General features: G+C 34.5%; 1 protein-coding gene across 2 annotated transcripts in view; it reads right to left on the reverse strand.

Annotated features, from left to right (window-relative positions):
• Positions 1 to 16025, reverse strand: part of cpx (complexin) — a 137832-nt gene that overhangs the window by 19575 nt on the left and 102232 nt on the right. For both annotated transcript variants that reach the window (XM_012367567.2, XM_012367568.2), the window contains one exon: positions 4412 to 4575. In XM_012367567.2, coding sequence (XP_012222990.1) covers positions 4412 to 4575 — 164 coding nt within the window. The remainder of the gene's footprint in view (positions 1 to 4411; positions 4576 to 16025) is intronic.

Genomic DNA, 16025 nt, shown 5'->3' on the forward strand with positions numbered 1-16025 from the left:
CTTCCTATTTTGCTTCTTTGTCCTTTCTTTCTCGTCTCCGTTGTCTCGTTTAACGCCACCTCTTCCCCGAAGATCATCTTCGACATTTTCCGGAATACTCGTGTTTGACAGGAACGATCAATCACCTAGATCTTAATTGCGACGTGCAATCGAACGCCGAGCTCGTCACTTCTGATGATGGCTGCCCTATTTTAGCAAACTTCTACATATGTAATTTTAAGCGATTGAATTACATCAATATTTCTTCGTAACGATACAATATCACGATGTACTCGATATACTTTCTTCGAAATGATTGTAACGTTGTTTCTCGCATCGGTTTATAGCGTGTAACATATTTAGCATTGATGTCGATACTCCGAAGGCCGATTCTTTGCTGCTGCCAATCGATTGTGCGCCATTCTGTACAATTTACGAACGCGAATCGTTTCGATCGATTGCAAATGTCAACGCAAAACTGGATGCGGTCGCTACAAATTGATTTATGTTGGTTACGTTGAAAATTTTATCGAGGACGCTAAATCAATAATTAACTATCCTCATATTTCGAGATATACATAGTATTTACGAGTATCTGCTGGATACCTTCAGATACATCGAGCTGTCCACTTTTATAATTTTCACTTTCATAATTTTTGTAGATAAAACTTATTTTAATTCACACAACTTATTTAATACTAAATTAATACAATGTAAAGAAGAATCCTTCTGTGCATTTATTACACTAATATTTTCGCTGAAACATTCTCGGAACTCTTCAATTAAAATATTAAAATTGAAACTTTTTCTCTCAACAAATGTTTACAAACTGCTTAGAGAAAACAACACGTCACTTCTTCTGATGCATCTTTCAATATTTTTATAATTTTTGCATATTTTTTCTAAGAACTTTAACTTCAACTTTGATATTGATTCTGTCTTTTTTTTTTTCAAAATATGATTTGATATATCAGTAAAGTTTATACTTTGCATATTATTTACACACAATTGCAACCAGATATATGCGGCATACCGCAGAGAGATGAGAAATTAACTGCATGTTTTGTTGCGCTTTCACTGTGCTTTTGCCAGATCAAGAGAAAAAGAACGTGTCTATTTCTTATACTTACTAAACTTCTTACGAATCACTCCTAGCTAGTAAAAGAGGACATTGTGAAAGGGATGAACGAAAGTGGAGGAAGAGTCGGGAATGGGGAGAGATGATACAATGATTCAATAAAGTACATAATAGAGTACGGTGCTACTGCAACAAGGACGATGATGTCGATGGGGATTGGTCACGACAACGTGCAATAATGTCGTTCCTTCGGCAATTTTTCGTTGAGATGCCACCGAAGACGAAGTACAGAAAGGTTGAAGGCCAATAGGACCTTCGCAGGCGGGAACAAAGTACCGGATGTAATGCCGAGTAATATTTTCTTCGAAACAGCGAGACACGAACAATATTAGATCGATAAACGAAACTTTGGATTGATCTTTCTAAATTTTCTCTTTTTCTCTCTCTCTCTTTCTCTTATTTATTCCGCATTGACTGCAATAGCCAAGAGATTTTAAGTAAAAAAATAATTTTGTTATATTATTATAATTATTTATCTAATCTATCGTGAGGAATGAAATGCATTTGCATTAAACGGTAGGAAGTAGAAAAGAAATTTCGAGAAGGACTTAAATATCCTTAAACCACTCCCAGATTTTCAAGATTACGGATTCAATTTCACGTTAAGTTTCTATCAAATCTCTTTTCATTTCTTTATCTTTACAGTATTCTTTTATGTTTTTTTATCAGTTTTTTTAATTAAGTATTAATATTTTTACTGAGAATATTGTTTGCTAAGCATTGTTATCTTTTCAGTAATAACATAATTTTTGACATCTTTTTCGGTGCTTTTAATGTGCTTTAATGTTTTTGTTTAAGGATTTATTTTATATAATCTAACTATTTTAGAATAAAATCTTGCCTCTTGAAAAACTCATAAACATATTTTTTACATCAATGAAAATGTATGGCATTGGCATGTAGCGGAACGAATACAAATATGCTCTATGAATATTAAGTGGATTTTAATCCGTTATACAGCTTTGATATGATAATAGCGTTGCAAAATAATATTTTTACACTAATGTAATAACATAATAAAGATAAAATAATACATGGCAAAATATAAAGCAAAGCAAAATATAGAAATATGATATAATAATGTCAGAATATGACTGAATATGCTTGCAATGAGTTCTCAAGACTAGTTTCTAAATAAAGTAACAAAGGGAATATTTCCAAATTGCACAGGGACTTTTCTGTAACAAAGTCCCACTTCGTTCATTAGTCGAGATGGGAAATCGGATTTGACCTGACCCAATGCGATTACCATGCCAAAGCCTCTTCCACTACTACGCTGGAATAGTGGAGGCTCTATTCTCATGAGAGATCGCGGCTCTCGTGTCTCAATCTTTCCGCTCGTTTTCGAAGAATCACGTTTCTACCGCCGAAACGGAAGGAAGGATTTCACGGTGGTTCTTTCGCTTATGATGAAGCAGCTATTAGTGTTAATTATATTCCATCGAGATCCTCTTGCTTTGCGCATAAAACCGCGGAAAGATGAACGAATCCGGAAATCCTTCGTTGAAAGAAGACGATTTTTATCCGGATTTCACAGAGTAATGAAGCCGCTGCAACTCAATTCTATCGTTATATTACATCTGTCCAACTCTTAACTTGATGTTCTTTATTACTGTTTTATGATTTAATCGTTGGCCTTTTTTTTAATCCGCTTAAACTGGCCATTTAAATTTCTATTTAATCAAGTTTTAAATCTCGAAATGCCTAAATTCTTGGAATAGATTTGCAAACACGTCTGTTCTCTAAATTCTTGACATTTTGCACAAATTCTTGAACTATTGCACGTAATTTCGTCGAAGCACACATATGCATATTACTAATTTACTAATTTAGTTGGCCCAAGATACCTTCTATATTCAGCTCGCTCATGATAATGGTTACAACGTTCGACCACTCAGCGACCACTTCCGCATGTGGAATTACAACTGCAACAGTGCGGTTGGTATGCCACACACACACATACACACACACACACAACACACATATACATACACACAGGTCGTCAAACTACGTCCCACAACGTCGAATTACGCGTTTAGTCCCTTCAACGATATCATTTTCTGTTTACATACGAGATAATCGCGTTTTCGCTCCAATTAACGTCACGCAAAATTCACCAATCTAGATGGATAAATATTGGTGAAGGATTACTAGTTAAATTTGCTATCAACTTCCTGCAACTTGCAACAGACTGTGGGATCGTATCTAAATATGTGATCACTCTGTTGTAAAAAAATATATTAAAAATATTTAAGCATGTTACTCGTAATTCATCTACTTTTCATCCGATATTAATGTAAAAATTATTGATGACACGAGAAGTCGATTCTTGAACTTTCGTTAAAGCCGATCCGATCAGTTAGTCCACTTGACATTTTTCTGGAGGACAAAGCAATCAGGATGAATACCATAGAAAATAGAATCCGTCCGGAGCATTGATCAAACGGGGGTAGAACAATGTACGCCAACGGGATCTCACAAAAAACTTCCAACGCACTCACCAGTGTTTGGTGGGAAACAAACGTGTGAATGAAGAGAGGAAAGGGGAGAGAGACAGAGAGAGAAAGAGGGAGAGAAAAAGATGTAAAATGCACGCTGGATCGCGCCATTATCAATCCTGATGTATTGTCCTGTCAGGACGGAGTCAACGGCGTTGACATGACCTAGATGAAATCGAGGACTCTCGTGCGGAAAGCGCGGAAAAACACGTGGCGATATTCCGACTCGTGCACTGATATTTATAGTCGGGAGTAAAATTCACTTGTAATTAACTGAAAAACACGATTTACAATTCTGTCAAATAATTCTATCCAAAATACAAAATTCTGGAAACTTTCGGATATCACTTTACATATTGCCACGGATATCAATAAAAATAATCACGAGTAATTCTGTCTCATATCCAATGTCCCAGAATTACGTATAAGTAATTTTTGTAATATTTTAATTGTTAATTAAAGGCGTTTTTAATTGGATCGTTCCAAGAATAATTAATGGCATCAAAAAAAGCTATCTTCGGTTAATATAAAACTGATAAAAACTCCACATTTACGAACATGTATCGTTCAGTTCATATTTATGTCAGAACTTTACTTTCATATTTCATAGTTCATATTTGTGTCAGAACTTTACTTTCGAATTCGAAAATAATTATAGAAAAATAATTTTTTACTAAGTCTATTAAAACATTAATATTTTATAAAGAAATACATTTCCTAATGAGTTTATGAAGACATCGCGATTGTGCAATTTTACTCTAATCGAAAATACTATCGTAGAATCACTATTGCTGACCTTGTCTCTGATCTCCTGTCGCATCTTCTCTCGTTCCTCTTCCATTTTACGGTGCTTCTCCTTCCTTCGCTCCTCGGCCTCCCTGATAGCCTCCAACCTCTCCCTCTCGGCCTCTTCCTCCTTCTCCTTGTCATCTTCGTCACCGCCTTCGCCGCCTACCGCTCCTATAAAATAAAGAAGAAAATATTGATATGTATAATATAGAATAATATTTATTTTATTGTATGTAGAATATTTTTCTCAAAATGTATCTAGTTATGCTATTGTGATTAAAAATGAGATAAGTAGTATCATTGATACTGATACATTTATAATTGATATTTTACAATTGTTCATGAAATTGACAAACACTTTAAAACGAGCGCCACAATCGAGGCAAGTGACACTGCTGATTGCGAGATATCGAGATATACGTGAAAATAGTCGTATAAACGTGACGTCACGAATTGAGTAACGGTCTCATTATTTCGCGTCGAACATTCTAGTGTCGCGGCCGGATAGTGATTGCTCCGCATTCTTGCACCTTTATTACTCGCTTCAAGTAAATTTTGCGTGTGAATGAATGTCAAAACTTCTGCAATTAGCGACGATGATCGTCTTGAAGCATTAACACACTTGTGCAATCGCAATCAGTGCGACTTTCAACGAAATCTAATTGCTTAGCGTTCCGTAGTAAAGCTCTATATTCCGATACGCGTTTCTTGTACATGATCGCATTATTCATTTGTCGGATGAGCATCGGGAATTTATTATTCAGCATCAGAAACATTGAGAAACATTGATAGAAGCGAGATATTACCGCGATGGCATCATCGAAATAGATGATATCGCTTGATTTAGGTATTGAGATTTTTGCCGCGTAATAGCGTGAAATAAGGTGCATAAATGTGGCGCCGTGAATTTAGTTAATACTCGATTAGTTTGCGCCACAAACACTGCGATAGCGTCCTAACCTGCATTAACCGTCACGTCAAAATTCTAACCTCGTTTTCTTTAACTGTCTCGAGTAAATTTTGCGTGTGAAAAAATATCGGAAGTGTCGGATTAAACAGGTGATCATTTCAGTACATTAATCAATTTGCGCGGTAACGGTTAATGCATCTTTCGTGTGAAATGTACGTAAATTAATTAAGTACGCGAGTGTAAAGTGATCTAGAGAATCTAGACTATGTGATGTAGTCATGAGAATGATTACTGGAAGTGAAAACGAGCAATTAAGAATAAAGCAGAAATGGAAAGAAGTAATAACCAGTGGCGATGCATTGACCGGTAATTAATCTAGTTTTTACACTTGATTTTTTTAAACAAATATGTGTTTATCTTCTCATCGATAACTCGTAATTTAATAACATCCGATGATCAATAATTATGATTAATGGTTATTCATTAATTATAATTATCAATCATAAATGATCTATAATTTCATTAGATTTGGTTTAACTGTATCGTACGATATGATATATGCAAGCATATATATTCTCAATGGTTTTTTCTTCATTATCTTATTATTTAGCGCATTATTTATACAAATAATTGGAACAAAGAATATAAAGAAAGAAATAAAACATTAATATAATTATTTTTATCGGATTTTTAAGATGTTAGATTAACTAGAAAACACGTCTATGAATTTACTGTATTTCTGAAGTCTGTAAAATTGCTAGACCACGTATAATTCAATATTCACACATTTAATTATCAAGAAATCAAGAACTTACTATGGCTAATATTATATTCAGATTTTAATAAAGAAAAAAAAATCGTGCCACTTTCTCTCAAAGCGATAAACTAGCTACGTTATCACAAGTATTATGAGACAGACAAAGGAAAGAGTAAGATTTTGGAAGAGACGGGGAGTGATGCAATGGAATCTCTGGCGCTTCGAGGAAATTAATACTACTTCTATCTCGACGCCAATTCACCGTTTTCTCTTTCTGCCCTATCTCTTTCTTTCGTGCTTGCGTATTTGCACTACTTTCCGCGAGTTGGAAAGATACTTTGAAGTCCTTTCTGTTTCCATTTTGTTCATCGTTCTCTTTCGTTCAGCGCAAACTAAAAGTCCAGCTTTTGAAGAGCGGCAAGAAAATAAGCGGATCCGCAATGTACTTTAGGCAATATATCCTTTCACCGATAAAATACACAGATGGAATAATTAGCGGTGGCATACGTAATATCGTAATATCGTAATAATGACAAACGATAGACTACCGTCAATGTTGGTTGGACATAACATAAATTAATTAGCAACTATTGATTTGCAGCAAAGTATACATTTCACAAGCTGTGCAATATATTGGATTTACATATTTTATACAGAATAACCTAGAAATTGCATGTTTTCCCTTGATAAACAGATTTTTCTCTGTTAGTATAAAAGTATTTGATCTATTTTATACAAAAGCCAGCAGATTTATTTATGCAAAGCAACTCATGTGACACATATTGAAAAGTATTATATTGTATTATAAGAAAAAGACTATAGAGAATTAAATTAAAATACATAAAATGACATAAATAAAAGAAAAATTGAATAATATAATTGACAGCATTAAGAAAATTATATAATAAAGAGCAAAATGAAGAAACTATATTTTTGTCGATATTGATCATTATTTTAAGCTGAAATAGACTAGCCGTAATTGGAATCCCTACTTTAATGAAAGGACTATAATTAAAAGCATAACAAGATCGCTCTTATGAAATCTCGAAAGGCTCGAAAGAGTTTTGCTTCTTCGAGGGAGTTATATTTCCGACGAATCTAATCACATCGAAAAGTCAGTTCGAAGACGAGAAAGTTTCGCGTGGTTCACCGGAAAGTCTCGATAAGCAAGTTTATCCCGTTCAAGTTTTTCGAAAGAATAAGTTTTAAAGTCGAATGAAAATATTAGCTGTGCACTCTTAAGAAGCATGAATTCGTAAATATCTTTGCGGTGCACTTTCTGGTGTCAATTTTGAATACAAGATACTAATTCATACGCATTACAGGACGTATCACAATATTCAAGTAGTACAAGTCAACGTTTAAACTGTCATATTCTTCACAAGATCTTGTATCATGTCGACATGATCTGCATAATTGTACTTTTTTCAATTTTTTTACAAACTGTCAAATTAATCATTTAAACGCGTATTTCTTATTGCAAAACTATAAAATATTTAACAACAAGCTACAGAGCCCAAGCTGGATTTTCGTGCTTAATTTATTAATATATTATAACAATGTTTAGTTCAATCTAGACGTTTCGACCATCTGGTTGTGGTCATCTTCAGTAGTTAGTTATTATAAAATTCGGAACATTTAATAAACAATCGTTACTTATAAAACTAATTCGGATATTACAATCTTCTTATATTCGTTACATTTAAAAATTGTTTAGAAGGACAACACATCTTGAAAGTCATGCCTCTTCTAATAACACCAATCTTAAGATCTTCAGGAAGGAAATCATGTTTTACATTAACATACACGATGTCCTTTTTAAGATTTGACATCGTGTATGTTAATGTAAAACATGATTTCCTTCCTGAAGATCTTAAGATTGGTGTTATTAGAAGAGGCATGACTTTCAAGATGTGTTGTCCTTCTAAACAATTTTTAAATGTAACGAATATAAGAAGATTGTAATATCCGAATTAGTTTTATAAGTAACGATTGTTTATTAAATGTTCCGAATTTTATAATAACTAACTACTGAAGATGACCACAACCAGATGGTCGAAACGTCTAGATTGAACTAAACATTGTTATAATATATTAATAAATTAAGCACGAAAATCCAGCTTGGGCTCTGTAGCTTGTTGTTAATAATTTATTTGAATAATTTGAGCCAATATTATATTTTTAATTTATAAAATATTTATTTAAATATTTTTTTAATTAGAAAAAAGAAATTAATACTTTTCCATAATTTTTAATTTATTATTTATTTCATTAGTGCTTTTTTATTTTATATTATTTTTATTTTGTTTTATATTATTTATATTTTTATTTATAATTTATAATATTTAGAACAAAATTTTGCAAATGCTGAATTTATCGCATTAAGAAAGAGAGCTGTGAAAAAAAAGGAATACAAAAGAGAAAGAGAGAGAGAGAGGTGTTAAATTCGATTTTTTAGCGAATTTTTTGTTAAGTTAGGAAGCATCACAAGTACGTAATGTATTTGAAAATTGCGCACAGAACGATTTAAAACGCGTTCCTCTGAAAAAGATTAATAACGGAATTCCTGTGGTTTTTCCCTACTTGTTCCTATGTCCGGCAAAACTGTCCACACGGACAAGTTTTATTTGACAAAATGAAATTCTCCGGCGGTTATCCGAGAATTTCATGACGTCGCTAGCCGAAGGTGATGTGCCGGCCATTTCGTCGTAACGGATGGAATTTTCTCACAAATTCAGGTTTTTTTCTTCATAATTCATTGCGTGCTATCATTTTAGCAATTTTCGGATTTTTAGCACAAAATACTTAGTTCTGTTAGTTCATAAACGTATTTTTTTTTCTCCAAAACTGCATCCTTTTTTCTCCAAAAATGAATAAATGATTCGAATTTTGCACAAGTTTTATCTTCGATAGTCTTATCTGTAGTTGTCGAACTATGTATATATTGTGTAAACCCTAATCCTAAAAGGGTTAATAGCACGACAACGAGGCGGTTATATAGCTGTACATGTACATGCCGTGTTTCCGGTGGGAAATAACAAGTGTGACGACACTTCCATGTGTACCTCCGGGGCTGGCACCCTAGTTACAGTCACAATATTAAACAACTATAAACAGCGACGGCTATCTGCAGTATTGTTCGTAAGTTCACAAACGTAACTGGCGTGTGAGATGGAGAAATCACTGTCCGTGCATTTTTTATGTGCATTTTAAATGTAGGTAAAGTTTAAAACTGAGCAAATCTCGTAAAAAAAATCTGTTTTACGTTTTCATGCACAACATCTAAATATCAAACAGAGATGAGTGGAAAACAGCGCGTATATTTAAAATAAAATGGTGTTTCCATGCAGTTGCTTGAAAAACTGTCTTTTTAACGTGAGATTTGTGTGACGGAATCCTCTAGTTCGCCGAGTGTGGCGAGTAAGCTGTTCTTTATCTAGCTTCTAAAGCTTTCACCATTTCACACAAAAAATTCAGAAATTGCATTTAAAAAAGACTTCTTTGACATACACATTTTATTTAAATCGCAACACTTTTTGCCGCTCTTTTATTTGATTTATGAAATGTACACTACGATTCGTAAGGAAAATCCTTAAAGTACACGAGAAGAAAATTTTATATAAAAAATTATCATGATTCGGCAGTAGCCGCAGACCGTAAGAGGAATTATAAGTTTAAATAGCCATTATGTGAGAAACGTAGTAAAAATTTGTATAATTCTTTCACGGTTCGCGACTACTGGCCGTACATAGTAATTTTTGATATAAAATTTTCTCCGCATAAGGTTGCGATAATCAATAATAGAAGTACGATGGTGGCGATTGTTCTCGAAATGTAACGCGCGTCCGAGTGAATTCCGACCAATCGGTAGTAGTAAATACTATTTCCGAACACGAAGCGACTGGTCGTTGGAAACACCTGCGGCCCAGTGTCACGAACATTCGCTGCTCTACCCAACATCGTCATTGGTATCTAATTGAATCTGCATCTCGCAGCACAAATTCGTAACGACCACTATTACAAATGGTCGGAAAATTAAAATGTCGCTCGTGAGCGATAAACAAATGCGTCGCGAACATCCATAGAGAATAGCGAGCAGCTGCGTAGTCAATAAGCAAATGCGTCGCCATGCAGATTATGACTTGTTAGAAATATATAACTGTCTGTTTTATTCGCCAAACAATACGATGAGTTTTATTCGTTAAATATATAAATAGAACACCGTTAATTATATTTGTCAAATATTTATTCACCAAATATTGTCACGAATTTTATTGGTATATATCCGCCAAATATTTATTCATTCGCTAAATATTATGTTCAATTAGAATGAATTTTATTTATTGATTCTAGACTAACAATAAGTACATCTTTTATTGCATTCCCAATAACTCTTTGCATATACTCGAGAAAATGGGTCAAAGAAAACTATGACGTCGTTACCGACTGCATTCTTTACTGATGCCCCAATTTCGTTAAAATTCTATTTCCTTTGAAGATATAATTTTATATAGAAGCCGTGTAAAGTCGCGGCGCATATGAAGTGTGTCTTCATTCGAAGCGGTCTGATAGAATCTACATTTTAACTGGCCTTTACAAGAACGAAACCGCCCTATTTCGGCGCACACGAAGAGTAACAAACCGCGGATGAGAAAGTCCATCACCCTTCACTTCGCTCGTCCATTTGAGTCGGCTAACGCCAATCGCCGCTTTATCGAACAATCCGCTGTGCAATCATCGCCGCGCAGATGTTGGTAAAACGAGTTTACTGCGAGATCTCAAACGAATCGTCGCATCGATACGGTCACCTCATCTGCGTTTCTCATCGGTTCGCGATCGTATTGGATGTTTCACTTGGTCGGGTAGAAAAAAAAAAAAAATTGGACAACCATCTGAAACGGACGGATTATCCATTTGCATGCGAATGCCTCGGTGATAGGATGAGGAGAAAATTCTATACGGTACGCATCGCACATATGGTCGATGATAGAATCGTATGGATGGTAATACGAGAAATTCAATTTGTCACATTTTTAATTCCACGTTTATAACTGAAACTAACTTCCGATTAGCTTAGCACTTTTACGCGCTACGTGACAACTTTACCTTATGATTATTATCTAACGTGAAAACAATATGTAATGGAAGACTTTAATACGACGTAAAAATCAATATGACTTGGAAACCCGATATGAAGCTTAATAATTCTCGTAATTACGTTACGTATACTTTATACAAATCACAATAGAGATGGCTGGATTTAATGAATGAGATTGTTCCTCGCAGGTCGACATCATTATGCCAGTCTTAAACAGCTATCGTGCTCTTTATTTATGTCCTTCTATCCGTCTTTCTATTCATGCACCCGTCATACACACACTAGAATCTTATGAGAGATCGATGACGGGGATACGACGATGATCATAATGCTACCCTCGGTTGAATAAATTTTCGTGCAGCGATATCATCAAGTTACCTAGATTTTGCTTAGATCAATACTGCGCCGTTTACAACGAGTGTAATATGTCGCACAGTTTACAAAATTTTAGAACAATTTATAATGCAGTGCAATCGAAAAAAATTTATATTAACCCTTTAAATATGATTTGTGTACCACAATATATGCTCTATTACGTATTTCTTTTGAAAACTTTCAATTAACAAAGTATCTATGATTGAATTATATAAATTATTAATATTGGATGTGAATTATTTATGACTAAGGTATGAATGGTAGTACATTAACTTTCGAACTTGACTGTGTGATTTGAAATAATATATCTTTCTTTAACCTAGATGTGTATAATGTTTCAGGTGACTTGTGTGATGGGAACTCGTGTACGCGCTTACAACTACATGTAAGTACCCTCGTTCGTTATCTGCCTTCGTGCGAGCTTAGGTTTAGGTGCATGTGCGGTTTGTAGCGCGTTCTACGATAACATCTCTCTTTTATATATGCGCCTTTGGCTCAAGGATGTTTTGCCTAGCGTGCAAGTAATACACGTGCAAAGTAGACGACTGTAATTCTCCGGTACCATTCTATAGAGGTCTCATGTTTTTATCGAGCTTTATAGACTATCTGCTCTTCTTTGACCGCGTAATAAAGCTTTACAAATGCAAAACTGCGCATTTTAGGTATGCAAGAATGTCAAATTGAAATACGTGCACCGACAGTTTAAGCTCGCAATATATTTTTCTCTTTTAATTTTGTAACGTTCTGAATAATTAATCTTTTATCTCTCTTCTGCAATATATATAAGTTTTGTACTATAGTATGCAGGCAATGCATTTAATTATATGGTATATGTAATAGTGTTTCTTTACTATGTTGAAAATATTACATAAAATTTTAAAAGAGCAAAGATCTCAATATCGAATCTCTTGTTTAATCGTCTTGTTTAAATTTTTTATTTAAATACTTTTGTGAAAAATATTTAGAGAAAATTGTGAAGAAATTACGAAAATATGGAAAGCCTAATAGTAAAATGGAAAAAAAGGACTTTTATTTAAAACTTTAAAAGAACTTAATATCACTGATAAAGCAGCAAACACAAATAAAAGCGCTATTAACTCTGCAACATGTACGTAGAATTCGATATCTATTTGCATTATCATCCAACAATGGGCGCTATGTTTTATGCATGAACGCAAAAACGTTCGAACAATTTGTCTCTGCCCGGCGGTCTAGGCTCAATCTACAACGTTTCTCCGTCTTTTTCGATTTTCCTCTCTGTCCAGATTGCGCACTGAGGCAGAGAGAGAAGGGAATAATATCAATCCCAGCGCGTCGAAATAATTCGCGAAATCGGCCGCAGCCTCAAAAAAGACCGGTTCCAGATTTTACCTTCCACGAGATCCGATTTGCATGCAAATCTGCCTGAACCCGGATCCGTGCCCACTCGTACGATTATATTGTCGTGCGTTTGCATTGTCCTTTTCGAGATTTCGAAGGGTGAAAAGTTACCGTTTTAGGGGAAGGATTGGATTATACCACCGGAAAACTTCGATACATTTCGTTTGTAAAGTATCGGAAGATAGTACGATAGAACGGACAATCGTTTTATGCACGATTTCACAAAAAAACTCCGACATTCTTTTTATAGAATAACATTTTTATTTTTATTTTTTTATTGATTTTTTTCACAAACATTGAATTTTTTTCTTCGGTATCTTTGTCTACCACTTAAGTATTTCTAATAGATAACTCTTTTTATTTATTACATCTATCATGATCGTTATACTTGTTAGTCGTTCGATACGAGAGAAAACGACTTTGATCGTGCTTGACTTTCTTGATTTGTTAAATGCCAGAAATCTGTCGCGGTTTTGTCTTGTATTTTTTTCGCGAACAGCACGTAATGGTCACACAGGCTATTAGTTACAATCGCGACGTAGAACACGAGTGCGATTAACTGTCAACAATCGATCGAGTAGTGTAATGTAATACACTCTCATTCATTGACACGTTTGCGCGTGCTATTCAAGCATAACTAGCATCTGGTTACTGTGAGCTTGGGTCAAGTAGTCTTGATTAAGCCACTTCGATGTAATTAACTGCACCTCCAGAATTTGCTGCTACTGATGCGGCTCATTGTCAGTTCGATTTTGAGTATCGATCAGTTAACACGGTTGTTGCGCTTTGATTCGATCATCATTGAGTCGCGTCGCGAGTTACAACTGACAACGAGTCCTAGGTTGAATTTAATTAGCCTACAATCTCCACATTTTCTCTCTTTCCAAGCATATTGAAAAGTTAATGTTCACAAAACTCATTGGCGAATTGTTATTAAAACTTGTAGTTAAGAATTTTCCAACTTTCTGGATTTTGAACTAACATTTTGCAGTTGAAACTAATATAGAGACTCCCAACGTTTAATTTCTGATTAATGCAATCACTTTAAGCTTTCTCCAAAAACTAATCTTGAGAAAAACGAAATTTTTTTTTGGTCCCGTCGCTTGGTGACCTACGCTATAAGTAAGGGTCTTCGAGAATCGGTTCTCGGGTACTGGTACTCGGTTGTTCATTTCCGCTAAGGGTTCGGGATGGTTCGGGATGGTCGTATCAGTGCTTCCTCTGTAACGGAAGTGTCGCGAAGGAGAGCGAGGGTTCTGGCGTTAGAAGTTGATTGTTCCGGTCTCATGCGGTATGTAAATCTTCCCAACATCGCCCAGAAATTCTCTCTCTCTCTTTCTCTCTCTAGCATCTCCTGTTTGCGTTCTCGTTCTTTTTCCTTCTCCGTCCAAAATTCAAACCTCGCTGCTGACTCCCGTCTTTCCTTCGTCAGAATTTTTTCTTCGCAATTTATCGACGTGGAGAATTTTTGCTACGGTATTGACGTGGAATTTCTCCGCTCGGTGAGAGATTTATCGTGGATGTTAAGATTAATGATCGCGGTCGCATTTACGCTTAGGTAAATGTTAAAGGGGACGCGTTTAAATGATTTAAAGAATTTTTTTCAAGAGATCGTTGATCAAAAATAGGAAATAATATTCGATCGTTCGAATTCGAATTTTACCAATTTAATCTCCGTTATTTATTTAATGCACATATAGCTTTTATATTGTTAATTTTGTGAAATATATATACAAATATTTAAAAATTTAAGAAAAATTGAAAGTTAATACAATCAACAAACAGGATACAAATCGGATACAAAAGGAAGAATGGTATAACTTCTTTGTAATTTTCTATTAAAATGCCACTGGAAATCTCCCGAATACTTTGCTTTCTTTAGATTGATAATCTAAAAGAATGCTTTCTCTCTCCAATTTAGTTGCTTATTTTCCGGCGATATGCGAAATTTTCACTGCAATTGAAAAATATTCAATTTTTCTGGTTTAGATTGATCTTTAGTTATTTATGTTTGTGCTTTTATAATCATCGATCACTTTTTCTATATTTTAAATTGAAGGGAATTGCTTTTCCCGTTACGCTTGTTGTACTATTGAGCATTCGAAACACGTAAAATTAGTTCTATTGATTATTCTCTTGACAGCAGGAGCACGCATTGATTCGTGCGATACGAACTAGATAGTACAATGGCGGGGCAAGAGGGGAGGGATAATTTCTCTCGTGGTTAAATCGTGGCAAGTTCACGCCGCGTGTCTGGAGTTACTTCTCGAAATTGTCGAGTCGCACGACAGCCTGCTCCAAGCTGTGATACGCTTCGTAAGCCGATCGCGATTGTCTCAAGGAGCGAAATAGAAGGGAGAATTTCAATAGCTAGCTTTTGTGCAGTTATCGCGTTAGTGTGCTTAACCTTTGCCTTATCGCAGCGCATCGTGAACGATAAGTTGTACTTAACAATCAAAAGGTTTACAATAATAAAAATTTATAAAGAAAAATCGAATAAAGAAAGAAGCAAAGAAAAACCTATGAAAACAGAAGAATTGATTTTTGTAAAATAATTCTAAATTCTTATCTCACAATTCTCTCGATAAGAAAGTCTATTAATTTTCTTATAAAGTTTTATTTACAACGCAGTTGATGCAATTTCTTATTCGAATAAGTAAAAGTATGTAAGCAATATGACAATTAAGTAAACATATCTCTTTCCAGCTTGGCGACATTTAAAGCACGACGAAAAACGCAATTAACTTCTTACTCCAAATTTTGCATACATTTCGTTCTGATAATGTGTATGTACATAAGCAAATTACTCTATAATGATTTATTCAATAAGGTATCTCTTCATTATCCGAAAATGTTAAATAATACTTCAAAAAGTAGAAAATCAATATTAATTTTCTTATTGAAATTTTAATTGAAGTTTCAAGAGCAATTCGAACAGCGGAAATATCGCAGTAATGAATCTACAATATATGCATGGAAGAGGCTTTCGAAAAAGATAATATCATTATAAGTGAGTTGTACTTGAATCTAAATATGTTTTTTTGTACGAATTTAACTGTCGGGTCAGGTATAATCATGTGTGCAGATATATTTTGCGGATA

This window comes from Linepithema humile, chromosome 4, assembly GCF_040581485.1.
Source record: "Linepithema humile isolate Giens D197 chromosome 4, Lhum_UNIL_v1.0, whole genome shotgun sequence".
NCBI classification, from domain to species: Eukaryota; Metazoa; Arthropoda; class Insecta; order Hymenoptera; family Formicidae; genus Linepithema; species Linepithema humile.